Source organism: Embiotoca jacksoni, unplaced genomic scaffold (genome assembly GCF_022577435.1).
Source record: "Embiotoca jacksoni isolate LCO1_2020_lvr unplaced genomic scaffold, fEmbJac1.0.p SCAF_36, whole genome shotgun sequence".
NCBI lineage: Eukaryota > Metazoa > Chordata > Actinopteri > Embiotocidae > Embiotoca > Embiotoca jacksoni.
In genome coordinates this window covers 3,486,500-3,509,663 of record NW_027185388.1, presented here as the reverse complement: position 1 = coordinate 3,509,663, position 23,164 = coordinate 3,486,500, and the positions used below count along the sequence as shown (strand labels likewise).

General features: G+C 44.8%; 1 protein-coding gene across 1 annotated transcript; it reads right to left on the bottom strand.

Moving 5' to 3' along the window:
• Positions 1-107: 107 nt before the first annotated feature.
• On the bottom strand, positions 108-23,098 carry ccdc85al (coiled-coil domain containing 85A, like). Its single transcript, XM_069165937.1, has 4 exons — positions 22,405-23,098; positions 20,106-21,201; positions 2,866-2,923; positions 108-1,229 (listed from the first exon to the last, which is right to left on the bottom strand). Exons 1-4 carry the CDS (start codon positions 22,648-22,650, stop codon positions 1,211-1,213), a joined length of 1,419 nt encoding a protein of 472 aa, XP_069022038.1. The 5' UTR covers positions 22,651-23,098; the 3' UTR covers positions 108-1,210.
• Between the last annotated feature and the right edge of the window lie 66 nt (positions 23,099-23,164).

Here is a 23,164-nt window from a genome sequence, read left to right as displayed (position 1 = left end):
TTATATATTTGTTTGTAATATTTTAACTGGCTTCACAACACGTCCGATGTGACCTTTAACTGCAGAATCAGAGGTCATCTTCGGAAAAAAAACTCAAACAAACAACGCGCTTTTAGATAAAGAAGTCTGTTTATTATTTGATATATATATCATATGCATTTTCATATAATAGTTCTAATACCAGTAAGTCAAAAATAATAATCATATAATATTTGTATATATAGATATATAGAAAACTAATCCAATAATCTACTTTTTACTTGGACTTTATTTCCTTGTAAAAAAACAACATGGAGAAATGTAGAATCTTCTCCCCAGCTTCAATATAGGCGCTTTAAGGGAGCGAAGAAGATAATACAAAAAAGAAAAGTTACACCTGAACATTGCATCTCATAGAACTAGAACATCTGTCAGCAGCTAGTAATGTCGACCATCTCGGTTTAAGACACAGGAAGAGTTGTTTTTTTTTTTTTTTCTTTGCTAGAACATCTTTGACAATTTTTTTGTTTTGTTTTTACGTTCAGTTGAAATGGCAGAAAAAGTTGTGACTTTTTTTTTTCTTTTTTTTACGAGGAGGAGAGAGGAGACGGCAGCGATCGTGTGATGATCTGGATGTAGAGAGTCGGGGACGGAATTACACCAGTCTCATTACACACTTTGAAAGATGATGAATCTCTAAAGATGGAGAGGAAGAAATAGGGAAGGAAACAGTTAAAAGATTTCAAACAGCAGGTTTAGAAAGTTGGATGTGCTTCTCCACCAGTGATCTTCATTTGTAAACAGAAGGTAGCAGCACAAACGGTGCAAAGTCCTCTTCATCTCCTCTCGCTCGTCCTCGGCGTCCCTCCCTCTCTCTCTGTCGGTGCTCAGCGGGAGGCGGCCGTGTCGGGACAGATCTCCACTCTGATCCCTTTCACTGCGGCAGTCTTCACCAGTTTTATAAACCGTCGCGGTAGCTTCCCTCCAGAACAACAAAAACAAACCCTCTCTCGCCCTCAACCGCTCAGACTCTGGATATGTAGAAATGAAAACATGGAGGCAGGTTGTTTGTAAGGGCTGTGGACATGGATGAGGCCGTGGACTACGGAGCGTCCGGACCCGTGGAGGGCGGCGTCCGGGGGCCCTCGTGTCTATCAAGGCCAGAGACGCAGGAGGGCGGGGCCGCTGCAGCCCCTCCTCTCTGGGAGAGGCGCCGGCGGCTGAGTTGGGGTCAAGATGAAGCATCGAAGCTGTTCGGGGGAAACAGAAGGAGAAGAGATATTTTGATAAACACCTGAGTCGCCGCACGGTTTGAAGTGTAGGTGGTGTTTCGGTAGTTTGTGACCAGCTGGAGGAGAATAGAAAGAACGACAGAGTGTACGGAGGTCAAATAGAACAAACGGTGTTCGTGAGAAAGCACAAATAAACGCTGAATAGGTTCGTTACGTCAAATAACCTCAATGATGGAGATTACGTTATTTACATGAAACTACTTTATTTAACACAAACTCTCAAAATCTGTTCCAAAACCTAACCACGTCCTTCTGTGTGCTTTAACCTGAGGCTGTATTATAAGTACACACTTCTCACACTTCTGAGTTTGACCTTGACGGATGTCTTTTTGTGGGAGTTCCCATAAAATCTGCATTTGTAAATGTTAATAAGTTAATAATAAAAGTATTTTTATCCTGATTCTATACATCATAAACACCAACCAAAAAATATGTATTTCACATTAGCGTCTTACTGCATCATAAAGAAAGTGAGCAGGTGATTAATCAAGCATTAATGGAGCAGTTACAACTTGCCATGTCCTCATTAAAAAAAAGACAAAGATAGGTGAATAAACCTGCAGCAGTCTGCGGAGAGAAGTGAGACAGAGAGCGCTTGAGAGAGTAAGATGTTCATCTCTGCAGGCTTTTTCTGTTGGTTATCAATGACAGATCCTTTTGTTCTCGCCTGCGTCTGTCTTCGCTGCAGCCGAGAGCCGAGGGACGGCCGCGAGACCCGACTTCAGTCTGCGCCGTTAGCACATCCTTGATGCTTCCCTCTGAGCTCGCAAATCATACGCTGACACAAAGTACACTTTCTTCTTGCCCCTCTCACCTGAGTCATTGATATTTTTGTATGAGGGAAGTGGGAGTTGGCTCGGGCACATAGAGGAAGAGACGGATTGTAAATACTAACGTGAAGGCAAATATTAGAAAATGTCAGCATGTGTGGGAAAACACCCGTGTTACATGTGTTTATGTGTGCGTGCAACAACAGGAGTGTCCTGGGTGTGTGTGTGTGTGGGGGGGGGGGGGTCCCAACTGTCCTCCAGAGGGAGGTGTGTCTTGTCTTGCAGTCATTAAATATTAACTGAGCCATCTCGCCGTCCCGCTGGGGCCTGATTGAAGCTGTAAGATGGCACGAGAGGACAGGAAAGGGTCACCTCTAACTCTGTAGTCCCACTGTAAAGCCGCTACGATTACACCTGGGCCAGACCGAGCATGCAAACACATTACTCATCTGGAGGGGGACGGGGGGGGGACACCGGACTCACGCACACAACGACCCTGCAATGACACGGGATCACAACCAAATATATTTTGCTGATCACCTCCAGTGCAAATGTTCCCGTATTTGACGCGCAGAAAGATGTCACGGTTTAATGTAAAATCCCTCCAAAGCAATAAAATGTAAATAGGTTTCAGGACTCCAGCTAAAGGAAATAAAACAGAATAATAGGAGCTAATTACAGGATTACAGGGCCCTTGTGGAAAGAACAGACAATGACCTTCATTGGCTGTTCTTCTTCTTCTTCTTCTTCTTCTTCTTCCAAAGACTCTAATTAACACAAAAGAGGTTTATGAAAAACGAAACAAGCCGGTGAGGCTTTCTTACCTGTCCCAAAGCTTGACATTTCTACAGTTGTTGGTGCAGCAGCCGGCTGATATCAAAGCTGTGACAAAGAGACAGGAGGGAAGAGACAGAGGGAGAGACGAGGCTTAAATGTGTTGTTTTGACAAGAGAAGAGCGCCTCATTAATATAATGATTTACAGCTGACGTCTGTCTGTTTGGACTGCCAACACAAAGTAAAAAAATTAATTAAAAATAAGACTCGTGAATAAAACATGTTGATGGAAACCCAGCTTTTGTTATCGGATGAAAACATGTCAGATATGGAGGTCTGTTAGAGAGCATGTGCCCGTCACCACTCACTCAAAACTGGACATGTTGGAAAAGACCCTCGTTCACCTTCTTTTTGCTGAGTTAGATGACAAGATTGAATCCACTGGTATGTCTGTATTAAAGGAGCGATAGCTGAGCTCAGCCCAACGTGGCGTCAACCTTTGGGTTGTGAAATGTCATCTTGAAACCTCAAGTCTTTTGGGTTTTTTCGGGCCGTCGCCGTCTTAGTTTTTTGCAGCCAGACGTGACCATATTTGGACGAGCTGGGGGAGGAGCGAGGGGGACACTATGCCCGCCCACTTATACTCGAAACCTGACTACACCTGAGACATGTCAATCAAACACGGCACGCCCCCCCCAGACTCGGTCCAACGTTCAGTCACAGTGGTGTGTCTATTTCTTGACATGCAAAGAATGAAATTCAAGAAAGTTTTAATATCTTATTTTATGCTCATTCAACATTATTTCTCATTAAATACAAATAATCATGTGAAGCATCAAAATTCACTCGCTTATTAGACTTGTTTCAAGGTGGCTGGTCTCAATTTCAATCTATTTTTTTTTATTTTTTTAAGCTCAAGCTGAAAGGTGGATTTCACTTCATGTGAGTTGTAATGTCTGTGCATGAAAGGATTACTTTTCTTTAATAAGACAAACTGAGATTTATTCACCCTGAAATATGATATTATGACTTTCTTGAATTTCCTTTTTTTGTGTGTGCGTGAAGAGTACGAATGTTGTTGGTGTCTCATTTTAAGAGGAAGCAGCTTGTGAAATTGAATGTGTTAATGACTCTTTGTTATTGTCTTTGTTTGCATATTTCATTTTGTAAATGAACAAATGTTCTATATTTTGCTGTACTTTCAGATTGAGTCGCTTGTTGTCACGTCAAAAAAACAACAACCATAAAGATAGCTAAGATTACTTTAAAGACAAATAATACAAGTTTGAAGCATCTGCATATTGAATTTCTGACAGTTTATTGCTCATATGAGCCTAAACAGGCTTAAATTTGATCTTTTTGTGAGGCTGGATTGTTTTGTTTGGTTTGTTTTTTTATTTTACTCCTAGTTTCTTTCTCTTCTGCAGCGATGCACCTTTACAGGGTGAATAAATGGGAATCTCCTCCGTCACACCCCCACATGAACACCTGGAGGCCGACAGATTTATATGCACCTTAATCATCGGAGACCAAAGGGGGGGCGGAGGAGTTATGGTGGTTGAGGAGTGACAGACCGAACATGTTGTCCACTCGGACATCTCACTCAACTTTACTGTCCTTAAACACAAGGCGGGCTCTCGACTCCATCTTGACATCCTTTAACAAAGACGACTCCTCATTTCTGCCACTCGAGGAAAATGTTTTTTATTTTTTTAAAGCACATGATATCGTATTTACTTAGTCCGTGATTGACTTCTGAAGCCGCCGCCCAAGCTTTACAAAACAAAACAAAAAAATAGTTATCCCTCTTGCCCTTCAAAATTCTTTTATCCTTGCTCTTTCGCTTGATATCTCCATCTCTTTCTCTCTCAGCCAGCGGTTTCCTCCTCCCCAGGAGTCCATAATCATGTTTTCAGCACATTTCCTCTCCTTGGCGCGCTAACATCGCACATTAAAGATTCATGGCGCTCCTGTGACCGCCAAGTTGTGCAGAAGATTTCAGTGGCCACCTCCACTCTGTTCCTTTTGCTGTGTTTACGTTCACGAGGGAGGAGGTGGGGATGAGGCACGACGGCCCAAAGATATGAAAAACCCTTTTTTTTAAAAGGGTGAATGCGGCGGCCGCGGGGGGGATTTTCATTTGGAGGTCAGGGTTTGTGGAAAAGGGATCGATTTCACGGCTAAAAAGCTCAGGGTGAAAAATACACTATCGCATGCGCCTCGCTTCCTCCAAACACACGAACACAAGCACCCAGAACGTGTGCAGGAAGTGTGGCTGATAGCTGTTTAGGATGGTACGTGTGAAAGCAGCATTTAATCTGAGCATGGTCTCGTGGATCGATACAGAAGTGGTCGAACACTGACATCACAGCAGTTCCTGAATCTGCTCTTGTATCGATGCTAATTAGAAAAAGAAAAAAAAAAGTATCAATTCTAATAATGGGATTATCCATACAGATATATCAGCACAAAATGTAATAGGCCAGTGATTAGTTCCTTAATTATCCTTAATTAGATCCTTAAATCCACATGTTTGAGGTGCTCTATTCCTGCAGCTCTGAGCCTGAACTAATAATGTCAAAACAATAAGCTGCACTTTCATTTAACAGAGATGTTTGTGGCAAACATGTTTGCACAGGAACTGGCTTCGTCGTTTTTCGTCTCATCGTTTCACCTGCATCCCCGGAGGTGTCAAACGGACCGAAGGGTAAATAAGAAAATAGGCTAAATATAAAATCATAATTCAAAGTGAGAGGAAGGTTTACTGTCGGATCTCATAAGTAGGCAACAAGTGCAGCGCTTTAGTGCACCAATCAACGGGTCCATAGGAGTATTGGTTGGTCAGTAGGTGGTACTTTCTTACATCTTGATCTGATATCTCCAACATAACCTGCTCCGGACCAGGTTAAGTTTGCAGCATCAGTTACCATGGTGATCTAGCCAGCTTAAAGGAGAGCCAGCTTTGTGACACTGACAACCCTTTAGTCTCAACATACCTCACTAAACCCACTGATCTGGCTTCGTAGGACACCCCTCAGTATTCATGCCTTCACCTGTTTCCGTGGAGATATTCTGATTATGTTTAGTGCAAAATATATATATAACAGGCCAGTGCCCATTATATGCAGTATGATGAGTTCCAGATGTTTTCCAGAGGATTTCTAATGATAAACATGTGTCAGCAGATCTTTCTTTTTTTTATTATCACCCCTGCTGCATGAAGGTGAACGGCGGACTTCTGTTCCTGAGCTCCTTGTCTGAGATGTCCGGATCAGTTACGGTCGCTCTGTTATTTTACAGTATACATCTGTGGTGCATCCAAGCGGCAACCCAACCAACGGTTTGTGAGCCATCTGACTGGCCCCCCAAAACATAACTCTCTTTGATGCCTAATACTTCATTAATTATGGGATTATTTTCAGAGACACCAACAAAAAACAGACCTTTTTGGATTCGGCCCCTGGTGGCCCTCGGTGGTATTGCACTCGAAGACTCTTCCGCCATTGGCTTTACTTTTCAGACCCTGATGCTACGTCCATTTTTATATACAGTCTATGAGTGTATCACAACACAAACACAACTAGGAGTGCACGTAATATATGTCAGTAAAAAAAACAACAACACTACATTAAAGATTTGAAGCAACAACTGGTAGAAACGATACACTTCCTGGTTCACGCTAACTGTTCTGCTTTTCAACCACTGCACAAAAACAATTAGCTTGAATGGATTTGCTGTTTCAAGGACGCACACAGACACACACACAGGTCACAAGATTACAAGCAGCTGTCTTGTGATGGTCCGGTTCAGTTAACACTTCCAGCGGCGTAACAAAATCCAGGGAATCTGTCCAAAGAGCACTTGATCAACGTCTAATGAGACTCGCTCTTTCTGAATTCCAACCAGCCTCCGTGACCTCTTCAAGGAGAGTTAAGAAGCGAGAAAGCACACACGGTGCACTCGGACAGTGTTTGTTGATTTAGTTATGGGCAGGGTGCTAAAACCAAAATTGGATTTAATGGGATGTGTGAAGGGAAAGGGGGTTTGGTGTGGGTCAGAGCCAGAGTCTATAGATAATGTGATTACTCCAGAGTAATGTTGGTGGGGGGGGGGGGGGGCACTAAGCTCCCTTAAACTCCACCTCTGTTCACCAGGGCTCAAGTGAAAGGCTCTAAATTTCCCCCACAAAGGAGATGTGTGAGATTGGCTTGGGAGAAGCTGCTCCCCGACTGCATAAATCACTGAAGCGGATGGGGAAGCCTCATCCCGACCTGCAGCCAGCAGACACCACTTATTAACTCTGCGCAGATCATAATCTTATGGTTCATAAAGAAGAGTCAACACGCGTTTGAAGAACAACTAAGAAATAACGGTAAAATAATAAAAAAAAAAAAAAAAAAAAATCCCTTTTTGTTTGATGAAAACGGATGAAACAAGTGTGAAAAATGATTTGAGAAGACGCGTCTGACCAATAATAATAAAGCAGTTGTGTAATTTATCAAAAGCAATAATCAAGTTGTTATTGATGTCTGAATGAAGCCGGCGAACACATGAACCTGCTCTTCTTGGGGCTTCTCACCCCCCCTCCCCCTCCCCCTCCCTCACACACACACACACACACACACACACACACACACACACACACACACACACACACACACACACACACAATCTACTTCTCTCAATTTACAGGATCAATGCCAGGTAATTTCACATGGCTGTTCCCCTCAGATCTTCTAAAAAATCAGCCGTATAAATTATTCAGGCTGCCTGGGCAGGAAAGCCCGTGGAGATGCTCGGTAGATCGGTGACCTTCCGTTTAGCTGGCAGTCAGTCAGACAATCAGAATCAGTCAGTCAGTCAGTCGGCGAGGCTGCCTGGCAGGAGAGCTCCTCGTCTCAGCGTCCCTCCGGCCGCTGCAGTCAGTGCTGTTACGTGCAGCTCTGGAGCAGGAGGGGAAGTTGGGAATGCATAATACAGAGCGTACACACACACACACACACACACACACACACACACTTACACACACAGTGAGCGGAAAGAAGATGCAGGATATTTATGGAGTCGAGTCAGGGTTGGGTCAGTCCCCGGGCCAGACTTCAAGCTGATTCCACTTCGGTTCATCTGTTTGGTCGTCTCTGCAGCTCTAGACTGCGGCAGCCGCTTTCTGATTGGCTCCCGCTGACTGTCAATAATAAGATGAAATGGTTTTAAAAGTTGCAACGACTCGCAGTTTGATTAGTTCTTGTGTTCGGTAATGGAAGCGATGCTGCCTTTTTAAATGCCGTTGTTTTTTTTACTGTGTTAATGAGAAGAGTCCATATAAACAAACCCACCCTTTTTTATTGTTTTGAGGTATTCACGACCTCTGACCTTTTCTGAAATCTCACGAGTTTATGAATTGGGACGTGTTTGCTGAAATAATCTACTGTCATGAATTTTGGAAGTAACCAGCTGGCTGACATTATATTTGACATGAGAAAACTATAAACAAGGCGAATATAACATTTATGAAAGTAATTTCAAAGTATTGTTTAAATTAACTATGAAGTATTTTTACACAGAGCAAAATAGGAGCACAGATGTTAACACGTCAAACCTACTTCTCGGGTATCTGTCAAAAACAGACGGATGTTCCCAGTTCGAAAGGCTGTCAGGTGTATTTTACCGCCTCTGTGGCTTCGACACGGCGTCCGTGTTGCTGCTGCCTAGCAGCAATGTTCTCACAATTAATCCCGTGAATGCCAAACATATTTGGGTGTACACAAAGTACAGTGGGACTATCCAAAGTAAAAAATAAAAAAAAGAAGAGCAAAAGAAAACCTCTCTCCAGTACATCCTCTAAATTTCACTAATTAAAAACTCATATCTCATTTGATTTATCTGTGCTCTAACAGAACTGTAAAAACAACAGACTCTTCAATAAGACTGTTTGTATTTTTGCTGTTTTTGCTCTTTTTTAGAAAATATCCTTGTAACTTTCCAAATTGGTCACTCGTTGCTTTTAGGAGACAGCTTCATTGCTGTTCTTTATAGTTTTTTTAATGTATTTTAAACTGATTAAATCATTCAATTTGAACAGAAATCCAATATAGTGACGCTTTAACGACAATTACGTAACTTCAGCCGCCATTTGTTGTTAAATTACATTATGTAGAGTGTAAAGAAATACACGAATAAGAAAGCATTAACTGTCACGCTGCTGTAATTAATGCTAAGTGTCTGACTCGGGCTTAAGAACTGTAATAAAGCTAGTAAATGGCAGCAGGTAAAAAAACGGCGAATAACTGGAAGCCTGTGAGTCGGCAGCGCGGCTCGCTGTGTGGCTGAAGTAGACCGTGGAGAGATGAGAGCATGAAACTCACTGGAATAGAGTGGAATAATTGGCGCCCTGTAGGCTGATCAAGCCTACAAGAGCTGTGTGTGTGTGTGTGTGTGTGTGTGTGTGTGTGTGTGTGTGTGTGTGTGTGTGTGTGTGTGTGTGTGTGTGTGTATGCCTCAGGGAGAAAGACATACACACATCTACATCAAACAGAGTGCACACTCATGCAACCACATGCACAGATGTCCCATTTTGTGAATATTACCAGGAATTCTGGCGTTTTAAAAAAATAATAATTTCTTCGCAGTAATCGTACACGTGCTCATTTATCTTGATGGATGTGGCGTGAAAACTTGGGAAAGATTAAACAGAAGAGATAAACAGACACGCGGAGAAACTGAACACTGTCAGAAAGATTTATGGACACCGATGCTGAGACAACATCAGCCCTTAACTCTTGTTTTTGTTTTCTTTTGCTTTTGTCCTTCCGTGCTGAATCTTCGACGAGGGCCGGCGTCGTCCCGCGCATCTCTCTCGTACGCATTTAGCTATGATTCTCAAAGGTCAATTAAATATTTAAACAGACATTTGCAAGATAAACTGATGTTGTCCTATTTTAATGTGTCACCAACCACCACTGCTCTGCGCTGATGAATAATATAACGGACCGGGCGTACAGCAGCGGAGAGGATCGGGATGCGTGCGGCTCAGATGGGCGGAGATGAGATATAATATTTGGTAAAGTCAGACTTTCAAGCGTTCCCCTTTCTTCGCTGCTCCGTCTCACCCCGAAGGGGTTTCGGATTTAATGACTTCTGTCCTTTCAACTCCCGCAAACCGTCAGACATCTGATGACCCTTGTCCTGGGGCGGAAACTTGTTTACACATTTTTTTCGCACTGTTTTTGCCGTGTGAGAATAACAGTAATCCTCGTGTCGTGTTAACAGCGCTTTGGATTGAGTTAGAAATGATGCAATGTGTTGCATCAGATATGAAAATGAAATGTGTTGGCAGCATGTTTCAGAGCAATGCAAAGAAATATAGGATACAGGGAACATTTTGTCTCATTAAATGTGAAGGATGACGTGTTACCCAACACTCAGAGCCCCTTTTCTGCAGCCGGCACTGACTCGACTCCACTCTCTGTTGGAACAGGACACTTTCTGGATTTTGATACCCCTTTAATGTGGCATTGTTACTATAGTAACATGCTGTGACATCGTCTTCAATGAGACACACACACACACACACACAGGAAGAGTGGAGGATATCATTAGCAACCAAACAGTGGAACATCTTCAGTTCCTTCAGTGACTAATTGTTAACAATGGCAGGTTTTTTAAGGAAGTCCCAGGATGTCAAACATGTTGTAACCATTGACTGTAAATAAAAGTGTTCGTAGCTTCCGGGTCTGAAATTGAGGCCGATGCGGAAGCTGCAATACCAGCAAGTGCCACTAGAGGTCGGCTCCAAAAAGTGGGAAAAGGATCCTACTTTACGTGTGAACAATAATTTACACTCTGCTTTCTATATACTGCATATATCTCATAGCTTTTCTCACATGAAAAAAAAACACAAAAAAAAACTGCATCACCAGCATATTGAGAAATATCCATATACGGCTGTTTTTACTGGAGAATTCCCCTTCAATCCATCATTTAGAGAAACTATTGAAAATTTAACCTCGAGGCACCTCAAAAATTCTCTCAGACATGTTTCACCTGCAGCTACAGCTCTCAAAAAGCCAGATGAAAGAGATAATTAAATGTACCTTTTGCTGTAACAGTAAAGGAAATGAGCCAGTCGGTCTGGAGCACTGGGGAGGGTGTGGGGGAGGGGGGTGGGGGGATGTAATGAAATTGATTTCAATATCTCGGAGAGGAAATCTGACAGACCGAAAGACATCGCTGAAAGAGAACTAGTAAGAGATAATGACATAAATATAATGACGGTGGTGCCAATCATTTCATGTTGGGAGGATAAGCCCATCCATCGGCGGTAATGGGAGCCGCACACATGCCTCGCTGTCAGCCTTGTCAGGAAGAACATTACATCAAATGCACATAATGCACAATATGGGGCAGGAGATAAAAGTTATGCCCCCAGGAAATGGATAACTACATCCTTTGGACATGTTACATTCCCGACATGTTATCTCACTTTTGATCCTTCTTTAAACAGATGGTTGAGCTGTAAAAGCCATCACACTAATAGCAGCAGCAGCAAAGCAGCTGCTTGACCAGCGAAACAGCACAAAACCGAGCGGCTGGTTATCCGAGCATTATGCAAGACTATACAACATTTTACAGAAGAAATAAGACATTGTTCCACTGAAGGATTAAAAGTTGAATTCATGAACTGCACATTAATGAACTGAATAGACTCGGGGAGGGCTTCAGTAACTCAGCCGTGTTTGGTCTGGTTTGAATAGTGGCTTTGGGAGCTGATTGTTTAAAAGAAAACTTTTTACCACATTTCAGACATTTCCTGTCTTCTTTTAGAGAAAACTCCGCACGCTTGCACAATATTTGGCACCCAGTAGAAGCGAGGCAGCGACGTAACTGCTGGAGAGTAATCTCTTAAAAAAAAAAAAAAGAAGCTTATTCCCTGTGTTTCGAGGTATATTAAATGGATTTTATTTTCTCTGTGTGTAAGAGTTGATGAATAATTGACAAAGGTATTTTTCTGCCCTTAGGAAGGCAGAATGAAACATGAATTTAATTTCATCGGGTTTTACCCTCCGTTGCTGCAACCTTTATGTTAATCTTCCCTCCGTTTAGACGTTGGCAGCGTCGAAAGGTTTATAGAAATGTTGCATTGTCATCGTGACTTTTAGAAAGTGACTCGGGTGTTTTTTGTGACATCAAATCAATAAAAAAAGGGACATTATTGGGCTGCATTTCTGATTTAAGTCAGCTGTATTGAAGAAAATTTCACGACAGTACAGTAGACATCTTTAGTTTTCATGCAGTTTAGAGGGGGAGAGTGTAACCCGGGTTGTTTTCTGTGGATACAATTTACAGATGTCCTCTAAACGCCTCACATGAAAGCTATTGCGAGATAGACAGAGTGAAATAAGATGTTCTAATCTAATGTTTATTTACCTAAATTGAAACTGAGTTATTTTATTTAAATGGAGGAGTGGGGGGGTATCGTCTGGTAAACGCTGTGGCTCACTGACACTGATAAGATTTATTAATATTTAAACATAGCAAAGGTTATATCCCAAGTTAACACATCTTCTCCTTACGTGTGCATGTGTGTGTGTGTTTCATATTTCAGAGCGACTTTCGAATAGTATTTTTGCATGAAATGCTGATCTCTGCAAGAAACACAGATCTGTCAGTCAAACGAAGGTGACCTGAATATTCTTTCTGTTATTCTGTTAATGTTCCTTAGTGATCTATCCCACTGAATATATATTTGCTTTTCTTTTAATGATAATAAACATCATTTCTTCCGAGCCCAAAATAATGACACCCCAAATCTGTCAAAGGCCCGGCACACCGTCCGCCGTGCAATCAGCTCCATCCTCACATGTAATCACTTGACAACCCCTCAGACTTGCAGCTCTCAGCGTGGCTCTGATGCAGCTTCATAGTTAAATGTGGTTACCGCTGGTGACTTTGGGACTGACGGAGAGTCCCCCGGGCCCAGCCCTACCCCTCCAACATGGCAGCCGCTCAACTTCCAGTTAATTACCTGGCCTAGGAAGCTAATTTCCTCTCAGCTCAGTGGGCTGCTCCCCACTGGCGTGACATAAGAGTACAAAGACTGTTCTCCGTTCCACTGGGTTTGCGTGTCTACCGGATGACTGGGGCTACTGTGGAACATTTGTCACACACCTCTGGGGTTTTGGGGGGCTGAAGCGACGCTACACGGCAAGCAGCCTCCATCACAGCTCGAAGAGGAGCTGCTGATGGGGGTGGGGGCGGGGGCAGGGGGGACGTTCAGGAGCGTCCTGGAGCTGCTCTGATTGAATTATCTTCGTTGATATTTCATAACAGTATCAGTGTCAAAATGCCGTGCAAAATCCTGATGTTCATCTTCTTATTGCCTCTGCCTGATTTTTTATTTAGCCTGCCAGAAATAATTTTTGTTCTCGTTTGACACATTTCACACTCTGTTTCCCAACGACATCACTGCCGCCCCGAACATTTGGCGGGACTCACCGCCACAGGACCCCGAGAAAGTACGACACCACAAAGAGAAGATACACGAGCTTTAAAGACACGAAGCTAAACGCCGCCCTGATTAAAAAAATGACAACGATATGCACCAGAGGTAGATAAACAAAATGCCTCATCATGCAGTCCTCGGTTAATGGCGGTTCTGATGGGCTATCGGCAAGTGTGTTTGGGATAATTGGTCTCAGGTGTGATTACAAATTCAAATACCGTGATAACATTTAAAAAGTTGCGTGCTTTTTTTTTTTTTTTACCGTTCGCAGGGTTACGATAAAGACATCCACCTCAACTCTTAAGTGTCTCCAGAATGTTTAACTTCCTATATAAAACACATCAACGAGGGAATTCCTCCTCGACTTAAAAATGAGAAATACTACTTTTATATGCAGAAATGTGTGATAAATGATATTCTGAAAAGGGTTTAATGAGATTATGTGCCAGAACGAGTCCATCTACATGGCATTGTAGCATTTTAATGAGTTTAAGAAGTTGTGAAAGGTGAAGCTGGGATGTTAGCAGCACAGATGAGGCTGTCTGGTAATAATACTAATCCACTTGAGTTACAGCAGCCTAATGCTCCCATAAATCCTTTCACACCGAGCAGCTGTGACAAACATTCGAGTTTCCCCGAATCCCGCTTAGGCTGCTAGACTTCACAATATGTCAGGGGACGCTTTCCATCCATCGCCTTGGCAGAGGAGTGAGGAAGACGAGAGACGAGAGGAAGCCAGAGAAGGAAAAAAGAAGGAAGGCAGAGAAGAGGGAGACAACGAAGGGAGGAAAACAGCAAGTAATCCACTCGGATACTTCCTCCGGCCTCCTCCCAGAAACAGGGCTTTGTAATCAGAGTTTCTTCTCCGTCTGACAGCTGGTTGTTCAACACTGGCTGCCAATTAGGATGGAAGGAGGGAGGAAGACAGAGAGAAAGAGAGATCGCTTGGCTTTCTCCGTGATGCTGCAGAAGGGAGAACATTATCTGAGGTCACAGATTTCCTGTTTTCCTGACAGGCCAGCAGCACTTCTGAACAACAGCTAGAGGAGCTGGATGTCCTGAACTCAACTAACGCAACGAAGATTAACAGATGCATTGAGACGGAGGGATGATCTTTGCTAATTCGATCAGATAGTTTCAGCTCTCGATCGGAGGATCGGGCTCCCGGAGTTTGTCGGTTCGTTTTGAGGCAAAAGAAAAACAAATCGAGTTGGACGTGAACGTGTGACAAACATTTCTTTGTCCCTGATCTCCTCCCTCAATCAGCGACTGTCTAATCATGCGTCCAGGCAGCTGGAAATTAGGAAAGCTCCCATTTGGGAATGTCCCACTTCCTGGTTGAGAGCGTTCACATGAGGACAACAAACAGGCAGCATGGTGCTCTAATTCTGCTGTTAGCATACAGAAAAGTGACAGAAAAACCCTCATCACCATCCACATAAACCACAGGGACCAAAAGGAGCTCAGAAAGTCAACATTATTTCGACATGACTTCAAGTGTAGAATCGTGTCTATTAGTGTGTGAAACAAGTCGGCCGAGATTCCTGAACTAACATTCCCATGTAAGTCACGTCAAACCTTCTCTGAGCTCTCTAAAACCTTCCACTTTCCTAGAGGCAGGTTTCCTTTCTAAAAGGTGTAGAAATGATTTATAAACAGGTTTTACAAATGCAGCAGGGTAGTAAACATAAAAAACACCATTAACAGAGTGATGCGTTTTGTTTTGCAAATGCAAAACTTATCAAACACATACACGACATATTTTAAATACAGCACAAAAAGAAATATCACATGACTTTTCATAATCTTTCTGCCGTCATCGTGCAAAAGATTTACTGACAAATGTCGTCTGTAATTGATCCTCCACAGCAGCAGGTGGCGCTGTGAGTCAATTTAAAAAAAGAAAATCAATATGGTTTTCTGTACTGAGCAAAGCCTCCTAACAGGAAATGTTGTATTAACTTCTGGACAACTTGGATCTTGAAAATTCCCTTTCTTTTGCTTGAAAGTTAAAGTCGGAGCGCCAACTAGAAAACTGGAAAAGAGACATCATGACCTCGCTCAGAAGCTGCTGTATGTTGCACAAAGAAACGAACATTGTTTAGGCTATATTAGTAAAAAAAAGAAATATGTAACCTCAGTGGTAGAAAGGAGATTATTGTGTGTAATATTCTGTTGTTTTCCTCAGTTTTGTTGTAAATATTCATAAGACAAGTTTCTTGCATTCAGTCATTTTGATTTCAACCAACTCAGGAAAATAAGCGTTATTTATTTCGCTTTCTCTTTTGCTATGCAGCCTTCTTTTTTCTTTCTCCTCTCTCTCCTCCCGATCATCTGAGCAGCTTAAGCTAATATGCCGAGCTTGTGATTGCTAAAGCAGAAAACATGATTAAGTCGCTCCTCTTTTATGAAAAAGACCTGCAGTGCAGAGATCGTACAGGCTTAGCGAACAGTCCCCCCCAGTCTGGGTCAGGAGACTACAGGGTTCATGGCTGATTATTTCCACTGAGAGGAAATCACATTGAAAAAGACGGATATTTTTTTTATCTGAATCACCATTGAATTTAAAGTGTTTATTTATACATCTTAATATCACATACGGTGTCTTAACAGGCTTCACAGGAGCTCGTAGAATTCAGACGTGCCATGAAATCATTTTAATTTTAATTCTCTAAGTGTCTTTTCAGATACAGCACTTAGTGATTTTCTGCATTTACGTCGTGTTAAAATGAGCTGATTAGATTATGAATGCTTCTTTTTCTCTCGGCACAAAGCTACAAATTCTCTAATGTTTTACAACAAAATAGCTCAGTACCGGCACTGAGTCCGTTACGGCCTCCAGATCCTTTGTGTGTGTTGATGAGTTTAGTCTGTCCTGCCCAATCAGCACGCTTTCAATGCCGTTCATTCGTTCTGCTCGGTCACGTCGCTCCTTCTTTCCCAAAGTCACCGACTCGCCGACTTTGAGGAGCGTCCCCGGTAAGTCTGCGAGGGGTTTAGGACCGTCCCGCTGTCAGATCCTCGAGTCTGTGAGGACTATCTGGAGACATTTAGAGCCTTTTAAGGACCCTTTCCGTAAGTCTCTGCCTGAGGGAATTACCCACAGTTCATAGCAGAATTCGTGACGTATTAAACGCGGTTGTCTTCTATTCAATAAGGTGCGGCTGCAGCCGGACGCTTCTCGTCGTCCCGTCACAGAACGTAAACCAACAGAGCGTGGAGGTGTAAAAGGTGACATCACCGTCAAAGTTTTTTTATTTTTTTTTTATTTTAAGTTAAAAGTCTGCATTGGATTTACTGATGTCAACGCTTTCTGATTTCACCTCGGCTGTCATGAACTCAAACACTCAAACACTGGCCTTTGGGATTGGGTCCATCTCTCCCACCAATTATTTCTGTCCAAACTTTGTGCTCCTCCGGGTCTCCCGGGGCTTTTGTGATGTCTCCGGGACTGTTTGTCCTGCTTGCTCAGATTTCTCCAGTAGAATCACCACCAAACGCAAATGTAAGTCATTCCCAGATAATGGTTAGATGACGTCATTTTGGTGAGGTGTGTGTGTGTGTGTGTGTGTGTGTGGAGGGGGGGGGGGTATTTCTTTGTTCTCCCTCCTGTAACAACAACAGAATACACATTATAAGCTTCCCGAGCGATGCGGCGGTAGATTGTATTAAAAGGCTACGGAGGTCACGGTGTTGTTTTGCCTCCTTGTCGGATTTTGTCGGGAATTTAAACGGCCTGAGCTTCGGGGCCGTCGAGTGGAACGTTAATATGAGACGTTCATTTGTCTACAAAAATAAAGCTTCCCCTGCTACGCTGACCCTGGACGGGACACTTTAGCACATCCACCCAAATCACACACACACACAAGCGTACACGCAAGTACATCAAAAAAATGAAATAATACTGTGCAAAGGGCTTAGAGGATAATCCAAGCGAGCGGAGTGTACTACATCGTCACAGGAATTAAATTCCCTCTACGTCCAAAAAAAAAGGACACGGCAGTGAGGTTGGGTCAGCGGATGACACACACGGACACAAATCTCCTCTCTTTACGTCTCCTGCCTCCTCTTCATCTAATCATCGTCCTCAGCCGTTACCTTCTTCATCACTTCTACTTCGGTTAGTTTAAGTGGCGTTCCTCGGCGACTAACGGATGGTATATTAGTGTTCACATCAGAAACAATTAAGTCAGAATCTGCGCCACAAAAGCTAAAATCTCCGACCTGCGGCTGGGTGTTGATAGCTCGTCTTGTTCTGACTGTAAATATCCTGTCGTGACACTTGAAGTTAGTTCTCTTGTCAGGTCGGCGGAGGCCCTGTGGGGACGCGTTCGTGATGGAGATGCAGCCAGTCTGACAGATAACAAGCTTTGATACACTAATATGACTCCAAAACAGCACACAGTGGAACCGCTGTCGCACTCGGGCTTAACCAAGTCTTTACGGAGGCTGTTCGGTCACTCCGTCTCACTCCGTCTCACTCCGTCTCACTCCGCGCTAAGTTCACCACGGTTACGCCACAGCTGGCGAACCAGCAGGCCGGAGGAGCCGGTGCACTCACAACATTTTCCCGTTAAGGATTTGTGGGGCATTAAAGTGCTGTGGCCTCTGCAGACATCATATGGGTTTCAGGTTACATCAAGATTGAAATCTCTTATAGAGCTACACGGTGCACCGAGAGCGAAAATAGAAACAGAACGATGATCCAAATCAAAGTTGTGTCTGTTTTTATAATCCGCTGCAATCCATAGAGATTGCAAAATGGCTAAAGAGAGCATGTTTTCTACAATACTGTAATTTCAGCGGCTGCTCTGTTCTTAAAGGTTCGGCTTCAGCTTTTCAGTGTTTTAATTTCACATTGATAGCGTTGCTCCGGGTTGTGCACTTGAACTTGGGCCACAAATAGTTGATTATTAAAGCCCAGTTCAGACCAAAGAGTCGCAGGGAGACTAAACAGTTGTAGAAGGTAGCAGGGAAAACATCCGTCAGCACGACTCAGACCAGCTGATGGTGTCACCTGCAACTCGGCGTGTCAAGTCACCTGCAGCGGGCAGATTGAGAACATAAGACATGTCACCTCTCGACAGCCAATCAGCTTCTAGAATAGTAAACTGGTCACATCACTTACAAACCACCATCTGATTGAAATGGCAGAGTTTAGGAGGGAATGGGCGTAGGTAGCAAATTCCCTCCTGACAACACTCATCAGCCAACAGTTGCATTTTTACTCGTGATGCATTTATGAGCTTCCTGATTCATGTTTTAAAGATGCCACAAAAAAACAAAAAACAAACCTGAAAAGCCAGCAGTTCTAATGAAAGGACAGCGAGTCTTTTCTGTGGAGATTCATCACTGTCCAGATGCTTTTGTGTAACTTGTCAGGTTTCAGTATGTTGCAGACTGGAGAACTGCACGTAGTTCAAATCAACGTAGTTTTGGACTGATGTTGAGTTAAAGTCTTTGTTGTTTACAGCTTGACGAGTTCTGGTGCACAACGTACATTAAATAGTGATTGCTGATTGGTTAAAGGCTCAGGATGGAACAACTAGCCGGACTCTACCTATTCCCAAAATCTTTGACCTTCTGTCTCCAAACCACCACTGAAAGACCCGATGACTCCACGATGACATCACCAGGGTTATTTTCTTGAACATGAACTCTCCAGACCAACCAGTTCCTGAGTAAAATCTGTGTAGTACCCCTTTAAATTCATATAATATGAGCAAAGAGTGTACACTCTGTATCTGTAAGGTGTGTCTATGCTTGGTGTGTGTGTGTCTGTTTACAGGGAAGATTTCAATGTAACTGATAAACAAGCATAAATGACTCATCATTCGGTCACAATAGTCGATGAATTGCTTCCTGTGAGTGTTTGTACAGTGCCTGTGCTCTTTGCAGACTGTTTCTATCTGTCTTGTAATTTCAGCCTCACAGATCGCAGATATTTCACCTTGAGAAATTTGTCCTTTAGCATCTGAGAGCTCGGCGCTACTCAGCACTTTTTTCCCCCGGACTCCAGAAATCATTATCAGCCACTGTGGGGTATTTAAACAGCAGCCAAGTTGCTGCTTTGATTTCCCTCCTCCACCCGGACATCCTTAACGCCCACTGATCTCACTGAGATGGACACGACTGGGTGGGGGTGGGGGTGGGGTGGGGGTGGGGGTGGGGGGTTCCACCATCTAATAAGCATCCGTCTGTTGCAACAGTTGTGATGTTACAACATGAATCGTTTGAGCTGAATGTGTTCAACTATGATACAGAGCATGAAAGATGAATAATTCTACGCCCCGTGTTTTGTCTCTCATCCATCGAGCCGACCCACATCCCTCTGGAGATGCTAAAAGAAATCAATAATGCTGTAAATTTTGCAACAGTCAGAATGGGGGAGACTGTCTCTATTTTCTCAATCAAATAAATTCATTCCAATCACATATTGCATTTGGTAATACGTGACTGGAATTAATATAATCCGAGTTTTCACCGATAAATAAATCACCTGTGAATCCTCACAATGGACGAGCAAAACCTTGAGATGCTTTTGTGTCTCAGGTTTGAGTGAGTGTGTGTGTGTGTGTGTGTGTGTGTGTGTGTGTGTGTGTGTGTGTGTGTGTTTGAGTGTGTGAATGTGTGAATGTGTGTAACATGTTGTCCACTGTGTTTAAGGGTTTGCATGCATGAAAAAAATTGGATCATTTTAGTGCTTTTTGGATTTCTTTGCTGGAGGTTTGATGTTAAGTTGCTAAAAAAAACAACACCTGCCGATGACATCACAAGCACACACCTACCATTCATGCCGTTATAGATGCCGCGATGGTGTGGCGACAGCTCGTCTCCGGCCTGCCTCCTCTGCCCCTCCCTCACTGGGCTGTTGAACTTCACGTGGTCGGGGCTCATACTGTACTGGTGCCGGTGAGTTTCGGGGCTGCCCCCCTGGACCACGCAGCCCTTTTCGTGGTGCTCACCGGTCCCCAAATGTGCCTGCCGGGGCTCGGGGCTCCCGCAGCCGGTGCTGCTGATGCTGCTCCTCTTGTAGTGCCTCTGGTAGAGCTCCCCGCTGCCTCCCTGGCCCACGAAGAGCTGCCTCTGGCCCAGGAGGAGATCGGAGCCGTGGTGCTTGGGGTGTTGCTCCGGGCTACGTCGGCCAACGTTCCTCCCGTACTTTTCTGGGCTCAGGCCCCGCATGACTCGACTGTGGTCGGGCACAGATATGGAGCCGCAGCGGGGCCGGCAGAGCTGGGGCAGGGTGTACGGATACTCCAGGCTTGTACTCCGGTGGCGCCCGGCCGGGTGCTCGGGACTGGACACCTCCCTTTCTCCTGCACTTCCTCCTCCCACTCCGCTGATGCTGCTACACCTGGGTTTATGCACGAGCTCGGGGCTGCCTTTTTCCCCCCCAACTCCGCCCACCCCTGCAGCCAGGTGAGGCTGCTTGTGGTGAAGGTGGTCGGAGCTGTCGGCGCTCCCTGCGCTGGAGGTGCTGCTGCCGTCCCCCACGTCCCTCATGAGGAGCCCCTGCCCGGGCACCAGCAGCAAACTATTCTGGCTGTCTATGGAGTTGCGGCACCCTCCCATCCCTACGACCCCCACCCCCCCACTTCCACCGCCGCCGCCTCCTCCAACCGCCACCCCCTTCTCCTCGTCCAGCAGCAGGCAGAGCTCCTTCAGCTCCAGGTTCTCCCGGATCACCTCCTCTTGTCGGAGCTCCAGCTCCTTGAGCTTCTGGAGGTAGAGGGTCACCTCTTTGCGCATGATGCTGGCGCTGTAGCGTCCCAGGCGCTGCCACTCTCTGGAAACACGCTTCCCTTTCTGACGGTCGTCGTCGAGGAAGCAGCACAAGTCCCGCAGCTCACGATTGTCCTCCTGCAGCTTCTGGTTAATGTCCTGAGAGGGAACGAGAAATGAGTTTAACTGGGCTTTACGCCAATAGGAAGCATCATAAATTAAGATAACGCTTCAGGAATTCAAATGAGCTTTTGAATGGTTTCAAAACAAAATATTGTTTCTTCTATTAATTCAACTCCAAATAAATCCCTGCAGTCACTATTTGAATCCATCTCGCTGTTCTTTCAGATATCAGTCCGACAGCGTATGCAATCGCAATGAAATGAAATCCTAATCCTCTCTGTCTTTCAGGCTCACCGTGTACCATTTAAAGTGAAATGCATAATGTAGATTAGAGGCCTCTGTAGGAGGAGATGGAGGCCACACAGATTCAGACGAGGAACCTTCACTCACACGCCCCAAACATTTAACAAAATTTACTTAAACATCTCTTCTTCACCTCTACAAGACCTCCCTCTTTTCTCTTTCTCTCCCCTCCATCCCTCTGCAACAATTCACCTCTCCCTCCCGCTCTCCCTCTCCCTCTCATGCCCTCCAGCTCTTTCCTGTGTAATTAGGCCGCTCGGATTAGCAGAGAGGTGACGAGGTCTCCAAGAAAAGCAAACGATCCCAGTGTGCTTCGTGAGGCTACCTCGGGCTGGGTCCCAGCTTTCACTGTAAACACCGTGTCATATTTCTCTTATTAGAAATATGAAGGCGGCAGATAAAGGTTATACTGAGAGGGAGAAAGCCTCAAAAGTAAATGCCACGCTGGTCTAAAGGCTAGTTGGATGCAGTAGATTTATGTGGAGGAATCTTTCCAGGAATGTAAGATGTGTGCAGACAGAGAGAGATCTGGACGCCAGATTTGTGCAGTGGCATGTGAACGGAGGGAGATCCCCTCCTCCTCAGGAGGAGAGATCTGAAGCTGCCTTTCACTTCCTCTGTAGGATTTATAAGATAAGTGGAAAAGGTACAACTTGTCATTGATTTTTCTCCCTTTTAAAAACCTTAATTTCCCACCTCACACAGAAGTTGAAATGTTGAGCTGGCTTAGGTTCAGCATGTGCAAACAGACTCTACATTCATCCCCATCGCATCCTCACAAAGGCCTGCACAACGGCACAGTGAACTTCAGTGATACCATCCATCACCGTCTATTCTCACAGCACGTTAGCAGAGGCGCTCTCTCTCCTGCCATGCGCGCTCTCAGGTGCGCTCCAAACCTATGATCTCATCCTTCACCGATGCGCGCCCCCTCACCTTCAGCCCCCTGATCTCGTTTAAGTGCAGCTGGAGGCTGCGGTTGACCTCTCGGATGAGATTCCCGTGGTCCAGAATCACGCTCATCTTGTCGGCCTCGGACCGCCTCAGCCGGCGCACCAGATCCTCCTTAGTCCACTTGAGCAGCTCCTCGTCAGTCAGACCGGAGATGTCCTCCGCTGGACTTTCAGTCTTCGCTATCGACAGCTGGAGCTGGGGCTGGGGCGGCGGAGTCGCTTTCTCCATTGGCACGGCTCCTCCGGCACCGACAAAAGGGCAGAAAACACTTCGGGGGGCTCGTTGACAGCCTCTGCTCGCATCCGCTCCCCGGTCGACTTTGGGTGGAAAACGGTTACCGATTGGAAATCAGTGGCATAGTTTGGCCTTTCGCGTTGCTCCCCGACTCTTCCACTGTCTCCTAGAGCAACAGCTGACGATGCCGGCTGAGTGAGATACGGCGGAAAAGATGCTCTCTTACTATCACTGCAACATCCTCACAGCCCAGGTGGACTCGGTGCGGCCGACGTGCAGCGTGAGTGGTCGTCTTCGCCCAGCAGCCGATCCGAATCCGGTCCGGACCGTCAAAGTGAGAACACACCTGCCGCTCGTGGGCTCGGCGCACTGCAAGAGAGAGGAGAGTCCGCTGTGCACAGCAGAAACACAGGCAGAGGAAACTGTTCCTCCCCTCTCTCTCTCTCCCTCTCCCTCTCCCTCTCTCTCTCTCTCTACCTCGCTCCCTCCAGGGGTTTGAGCCTCTCCA